This window comes from Lotus japonicus, chromosome 5, assembly GCF_012489685.1.
Source record: "Lotus japonicus ecotype B-129 chromosome 5, LjGifu_v1.2".
NCBI lineage: Eukaryota > Viridiplantae > Streptophyta > Magnoliopsida > Fabales > Fabaceae > Lotus > Lotus japonicus.
In genome coordinates, this window is record NC_080045.1 from 13601114 (window position 1) to 13608748 (window position 7635).

The window sequence follows — 7635 nt, forward strand, 5'->3', positions numbered from 1 at the left end:
CTTCTAAATTTTCTTTTGCTTTTCTCGGCCTTCCCCGTGCTCTCTTAGGCTTATCTACTACAACCGGAAGTTTCTCCTTCCGCGGCCTCCGTCGCTGTCGTTTCTGCTGTCCCATCACAAAATTTGTCTTGCGTTGATTTTTCGAAGCTGCCAAAGGTGTATGGTCATAGGCCAATTCCTGAACACTTTCAGGCTCATAATCACTTGCTGCAAAATCACTCATATGCACCTCTTCCGTGAACGTAGGTTGTTGTTTTCTCAAAGAAACAATTGTTCTCTTCACTTCCTCTTCTGTCTGTGGTCCCCAATACAAGTTAGTGATATTTTGTCATTTTTCATCAGTATATTGAGTCATTACTAACTGAATAAATGCCCCTTCCATCTGTAACAGTCTCTCAGCTGTAACAAACCGGGCCCACCCCAACACACCATTAACCACATCATCAAAATGGTCAAAATACCATTTCTGCCAATGCACTTTTTTCTCACGGACCCCCTTTGATCCCATAAAGATAGCTAATGATTCAAAATTCAAATTGTTGAAATAATCCAACTCCTTAATTTACTCCTCCAAATATCCTGATTCAAGCAAATCACGTGCTTGAATTTGTAACAGCCCATCCTGAATTCCCTTGCTTCCATTACACCCTGGTTCCTCTAACGGCTCGCCAGAATCCTCCCGGCCACCACCTGAAACATGAAGACAGCAATCAACCCCACCGCCACTACCCACACCATCATCATCACTCAGGTCATCAACGCCACCACTCGCACCATCATCATCATCTAGAGATTCATGATCACTGTCACTCAAACTAGCTTGCAAAGTCTTGTAAACCCCACGAAATTCCCCCACACCAACAATAGGAAGCTCTGGAACGCAAAACAGTTTACGTAACTCTTTATCCACCTGCACCCAAACGTCCCTTCCCCCGACCCAAGGTTTCTTTACCTCCAACAACACACGAGCAACATCCAGACGCCGCCTGTCCCTGGTCGCGTCGTCTTGACAAATAATTCTTCCCAAGGACTCCATGGCCAGCGCAAAGAAATCAAAACCCCAGACCTTCACCGGAACATTAAAAATATTAACCCACAAACGATGGCTTGCGGAAGACGTCCCCTCCGAACAGGGTCTCACGGATTCAAACATCTGCAACAGATAATCCAGCCCGTGTTCCAGTATGACCTTCATTTCAGACTTCGATTGAAACTCCAATAAGACTTCTCTTGCACCAAAAGGTTTAGCAACGATCACACCCAAGCCTGAGGTATGAAGAAAATCTTGAACTACCTCCATAGTGTAAATCTCAGGCAACGTTGCCACTGCCCAGCATTGTAACCGCAGAGTTTCCTCCTCTGTCGATACATAATGTGGTGGCCCTCGCTGCTGAAATTTTGAATTATCCTTGACCCGCCAAACCTTCTTCACCTTGGCTTCCAACACTGTTGCTGCAATCTTCCCCTTTGGCCGCCACTCAGAAGCTCTCCTTTTGCCACTCATTCCAATCTCATACTTCTTTCTATTAACCACCAAGATGGAATTATCCACCAGTGACCCATGCAATTCCTACACCGCCGTATTTGCATCAATTTTATACTTAAACCTCACAAACCCAAATCGAGCCCTCCGACCCTGTCTTCGGACACGCTGAATAAACACTCCTAGAACTCTGCCATAGCGTAAACCTAAATCCTTCAACCGTTGATACGTAAACTCATCTCCCAAACCATCAACATACACGGAGAACCCCGGTTTCCCATCCACCCCACCTCGCCGGCGAACATATTGATCAGAGCTTTCTGGCGGTATATCCCCCCTTGTAAATTATTGTTTGCTCATATGAACTTGAATATGTTAGAGGGATCGTCTTTGTTATTTTTTTTTTATTTTTTAAAAAATGCTAGAACGGAGAGAAACACTTCCAAATTACGTGGGAGGGCGCCGGTGACATGCTGAGAGGCCAACTCCTAAATAGGAGCGCCGGGAGATCTTCCCGAGAACGGTTTTCCACCAACTGGGATTTTATTGACCTCATGGAATTTAAACCCTCAATCTATGGGAAGGTGAGAGATAAACCTAGAGCCTGAAACCAACTTTATGTATTTTTTTACTTTAGTGTTCTTTTATTTTATTCGTGAGCTACTAATTTTTTGTTTCACAGGGGCTAGTAATTGTCATTTGTTTTATTCACATTGAGTGCTTTTATGATATTTCTGTATGTTACATGAAATATTGTCTTAAATATAATGTGTACTTGAAATTAAATAAATATCATAATCAAACTCTCCTCCTAGAGAGAGAAGGGTAAAGCACCCAAGTCTTCTAAGAAGAAGACTCGCTCTACAGGTTAGAATATGGGATGATAATTGGCTCCCTAACGGCCCTCCCATTAATTTTCATCAAAAGATTGTTGATGAGCAACAGTTGATTAAGGTGGCTGATCTCCTCCTTCCGAACCATGACGGTTGGAATATTCCTTTTGTTGAGTGGACATTTTGTCCTACCGCAGCTGCTAGAATTTTGTCTATACCTATTCAACAACATGATGCGATTGATTGTCTTTTCTGGTTGGGTACCGCTAATGGGGTGTACACAGTTAAATCAGGTTATGAGTGGCTCCAACAGTTGGCTAACCGGAATTGTCCGTCTTCATCGCATGAGGTGAGACTTGAACCGTCTCAGTGGGAAAAAATTTGGAAAGCTCCGAGTTTACCAAGAGTAAGAGAGGTAGCATGGCGAGTGTGCACAGAGGCTATTCCGATGTGGATCCTAGCTGTCCTCTGTGCGGGTTAGAGGAGGAGACTGTGGAGCATCTTTTCCTGCGATGTAATGTGAGTCGTGGTTGCTGGTTCGCTAGTAATCTGGGCTTGCGATCTCTAGCAGGTATGAAGATGACTGAGTTTATGGCCTGGGTTGTGACGGAGATGGAGCTTGAGGTTGTGGCTGATGTGCAACGGATCTTATTTGCTATGTGGGAGGCTAGGAATAAACTGATCTTTGAGGAGAAATCTTGGTCTGTGGCTTCGATTTTGGCTCGTGTTGCTACACTAGTGTGCTCCCCATCGGTGTCGTTCTCCTTGGCGCATGGTGGGTGGGGTCAAGGGCCAGGAAAATGGGTCCGGCCTACGGTTGATGTGGTGAAGATCAACGTGGATGTTGCAGTGGGGAGGGACAAGATGGCGGGGTTTGGTATGGTGGCGAGGGTCAACGTTGGGGAGGTGCTTGCGGCTGCTGCAAAATTCCCAACACTTGCTCTTTCTCCAACGGTGGCTGGAGCTTTGAGTCTTAGATGGGCTATGGAGTTGTCTGTGGTATGTGGATCTTGGGTTCAGACGCGTTCAGTTTGAGACGGATTGCTTACCCCTCTTTCAGCCTTGGAAGAAGACGAATGGAACTTCTTATTTACTTTCAATTATTTATGATTGTCGTAGTTTATTTTCAGCTTTTGACTATGTTGATTTTTCTTTTGTTCGTGGTCAAGGGAACTTTTGTACTGATTAACTTGCCGGCACGCCTCTACTTTTAGGATGTTGTCTGAATAGAGGAAGGTCCGCCGGAGCTTACTAGCTTTTTGCTTTCTGATGTATTGGCTTCTATGCCGGATCCGATTTGATTTAATATAAGGTTTTTGTTGAGTTAAAAAAAAAAAGACCCGCTCTACGATTTCCAATTTTTTATTAAGTAGTAGTGATAATAATAATAATAATGTTAAATAATAATACTTATTTTAATATTATATATTTTAAAAATATTCATTACTACTTAAAACATGTTATGTTCTTTTAGTTTTTTTTTGAAAGTTATGTTCTTTTAGTTATTCATTATGTATAATTTTATTCTGATTTAATTTTGTGTATGGTCCTTAGCAAGTTATCTCTCTAGTTGATAGTCGTGAGACTCTCTCAAAATTTGAAAAACTTCAATAACATACGTTTTTTAATATATTAAATTTTCAATGATAAATTTATCAAATGGTTGGCGATTATCAATTCGACATTTTCGTATACTTAAATTATTTATTTTTATTTCCAAAAAAAGTATTTATTATTTTATTAAATATAATATAAATTAGATACCTCTTATTTGTATATATTAAAATTTTAATTAATATTTTTATATTTAATATTTTTCTGGAGTTGTTTAAATGACTCTAGAAAAATGGGTTAAATGATCCTAGTCATAGATGGACCAATAAAAACATATTTATAATTAAAATATGAAATGTCAAAATTACTTTATATATTAACATCAATAGTCAATAATAGCATAAAAAAATATAAAATTGTATATATTAACTAGATATAATACACACGCGTCGCACGTGCATTACACAAATTTATTTATATTTCATAGAGAATATTTTATAAAAAAATTTACTATATTATAAATGTATAAAGAACATATAAAAATGTGATTTAGAGGGTTTCAAAATTTATTATTATGTGCCAAGACATGACATTTATTACGCTAAACAATCACTTATAAGTCAATTATGAGAAAATAGAACTAATAAAGAAGGCATGAAATGTTTTTTAGGGAGACTCATTGCCCTTGTTTAAGGAAAGAGTCATTGGGGAGGGCTTGAGAAACTTCCACTCTCAGCACTAAAATTAAATTAAAGACTTAGGCACTCCCATCATTGGTGATTTCCCCATTATTCCCCATTTTGTCATTCTTTGCATCCTTAATCTGAAAGATGCGATACACAGCCCAGTTTGCCATCGGCATTTTAAGTAACAAAGTTCAGTAATCAAATATTGATGATGAATAAGACAAAAGGAAACAAATTTGATAATGATCCTACATATCAACCAACCAGGTATTCTCATGACAATTCAACAAACATTAGCGAAAATGTTTTATAAACACCCTCTCAAACACACTTCACGTTATTGGTTCACGTTTTAAAAAGGTAGTACATTTGTCTCAATTTTTAAAAAATGTGTTAGCTTGTCGAGAAATAAACCAATTATACGAAGTGTGTTTGATAGAGCTTTCAAAAGTGTGTGTCGATAGAATTTTTCTTACTTTAAATCTCTGCTTAATTTTGACGATAAGGAAAAGTGCCGATTTTTTAAACCGGATTAGGCCTAACTTTACCCTAAAAGCTAGCTTATGGGGGATGATTACTCTAAATCTATTGATGTATGTCTAGTCAATGTAGGATCTTAACATTCAGTAAGTCACATTTATATTCTTTAATTACCTTAGATGGGTTAGCTATTAACGCAAGACGGAACTCATGCATCACCCATTTGGTCCTCCTAGCACAGTCTCCTTGCCCATCCCAAAAGTTCAGGATGTTCCTCTTCCTAATCACCTCCTTGTTTGTAGAGATAGGAACATCATTCCGTTTTTCCATAACCCTCCATTGGCCACTCCCAGCAACTCTTATATCAAGGTTTTTAAGGTCATGACCCATGATGTTGTAGAAGAAACACTTGCGCTCATTGAAAATCTTTCCATCTGAGAACACAAAAGAAATTTAAAACATCATCTGGGTTCAATTCCCACTTTAAAAACCACATAAACATTCATGGGACATGAATATTTTGTGACATGACACAATTATTCTCATTTTCTAGGTTAACACAAGAGTCATGAAATATTAACATTCTGTTTGGTTTCTCCGTTGGGAAACTGTCCAGTAAGTTAAAATCAAATTTTGATGAAGTTATTGATATTTGAGAGTTATTTTGGAGAATTGATTTCATACTCAATCAATTCAGGCATAAGTAAGCAAGAGGGAGTAGCTTATGCACTGAACAAAATTAATTGTGAGATCTTACAACTAAAATTCACAAACTTTTTTTTTGAAAAATAAATCACAAGTCTTATTAAATAAAAGGAGATCCAAGTAAAAACAAAATCATGAGAATGCATAGCCCCACGCTAGAAAACAAACCCACAGAGAAAAGAAACAAAACAAGCACCTACTAAAGATAAGCAAAAATAAAATAAAAGCAAATAAAAATAAAATAAAACAATGAGATTTGAGACAGCACCAAGGTCCAAGGTCCCAGCAAGCATCAGCCACATCAACAGAGCTCAAGGATTGCGCACCCGACCAAGTGCAGAGCAAGCTTTAAAATCACATTTCCATACACTTATTATACATAGATTTCAAATAAATTTTACTAGGATCAGTTTTATCAAAATCAATTGTGATAAACTCTGATCTGAACACACACTAAAGTGCTCATGAAACAGTGGAAACAATATATTTGTGTTTTAAAAAAATTCACCAACCTCCTCCCGGCAGGCTCCAAGGTTCAGTTTGAAACACATCAAAATATGGGATGATTTCAACAGGAAGAGGTTGAGAAAATACCCTCCTCTTCAGGTAGAAACCCACAAGAACCTCATCAGTAGGATCAAATATGTACCCAGGTAGCAACCTAACAGCCCCATCATTGTCCTCATAAGTCATGATTATGTCTTCCATTGTAAAAGGGATTGTATGAAATTTTGACTGAATCAGTGTTGAAACTTAGGATATCAATTTATAACCACGAGACTTGCAGTGTATATTTGAGATCTCCTAAATTGGTGTCACATTCTCTCTGTCTCAAAGTAGCTCCGAGCCCATGGGTCAACTCGCTTATCCATGCATAAGTTTATAGTAGTTAATAAGTATAATAACATTCATTACTTTTTTCCTTTAGAAATAAGTTTCTATTTTATAATCTTTCTAGTAGTTAATAAAATAAAATTTAACAAATTAATAACATAGGACTATATACTACAAGTATTATTAAAAATATATAATAAAAATGATATTTTAGTAATCAAATTTTATTGTTTAAATATATACAAGCAATTAATAGATCTTCTATATTTATTTAGTAAATAAAATAATTTAATTGGTCAATTAGTTTTTAACAATCAACATTCCAGAAAAAAAATTCTATAAAAATTAAAATAAAAAATTATAATTTGTGTACATATGATATATGTATGAATCACACACAATTAATTCTTCGAATATATGAAGCATCAAAACAATATCTCAGACATAAAATATTGTCAAATATAGTATTTAAATAACTTATATATAGTTGAATAAAATTTAAAAATATGCAATGTGGATGTCTATTTTGCTTCCCTCGCCGTCACTATCTTTTCACTTTAGTTTTATTCTATCTGTGTTATTTCCCGTCGGCATAAATTCTATATGCATTATTGAATTGATAAAATAAAATTACATATAGAATAAAAATAGTAAAACATATTATCAATGACCTGAAGAAAGTAGTAATCTGATAGTAATTAAAATAGTAAAACATATTATATTATCAATGACCATAATCACATTTATTTTATTTTCTTTTAGAAATAAATTTCTATTTCATAATCTTTCCATCAAGTAATGAAATAATTAATATAATAACCAAAAAATAGTATTAATAACCTACGGGTCATTACAATTCAGATTTAGAATTAAAAAAATGACAATCATAAAAAACTATAGCCATTATAAATTGTAGAATAACGATGTCAGTTGATATTTTCATATTCATTTTTTATTTTTTATTTCATTCATTAAATAAATAATTTAATTGATCAACTTCTTATTTAACAATCAATTTTCCAGTAAAATTGAAATATAAATTGCATATAAATTCAAATAT

At 35.9% G+C, this 7635-nt stretch overlaps 1 protein-coding gene across 1 annotated transcript; it reads right to left on the reverse strand.

Moving 5' to 3' along the window:
- Positions 1-4627: 4627 nt before the first annotated feature.
- Positions 4628-6449, reverse strand: LOC130719104 (NAC domain-containing protein 83-like). Its single transcript, XM_057569747.1, has 3 exons — positions 6254-6449; positions 5211-5470; positions 4628-4693 (listed from the first exon to the last, which is right to left on the reverse strand). Exons 1-3 carry the CDS (start codon positions 6447-6449, stop codon positions 4628-4630), a joined length of 522 nt encoding a protein of 173 aa, XP_057425730.1.
- Between the last annotated feature and the right edge of the window lie 1186 nt (positions 6450-7635).

What these genes read in the sequence shown, in the direction of transcription:
- LOC130719104 (XM_057569747.1), bottom strand. Translation starts at nt 6,449, where the DNA reads ATGGAAGACATAATCATGACTTATGAGGACAATGATGGGGCTGTTAGG. An exon ending in TTGGAGCCTGCCGGGAGGAG is followed by an intron (nt 5,471 to 6,253) that starts GTTGGTGAATTT and finishes TTGTGTTCTCAG; the next exon opens with ATGGAAAGATTTTCAATGAG. An exon ending in TAATAGCTAACCCATCTAAG is followed by an intron (nt 4,694 to 5,210) that starts GTAATTAAAGAA and finishes CGCATCTTTCAG; the next exon opens with ATTAAGGATGCAAAGAATGA.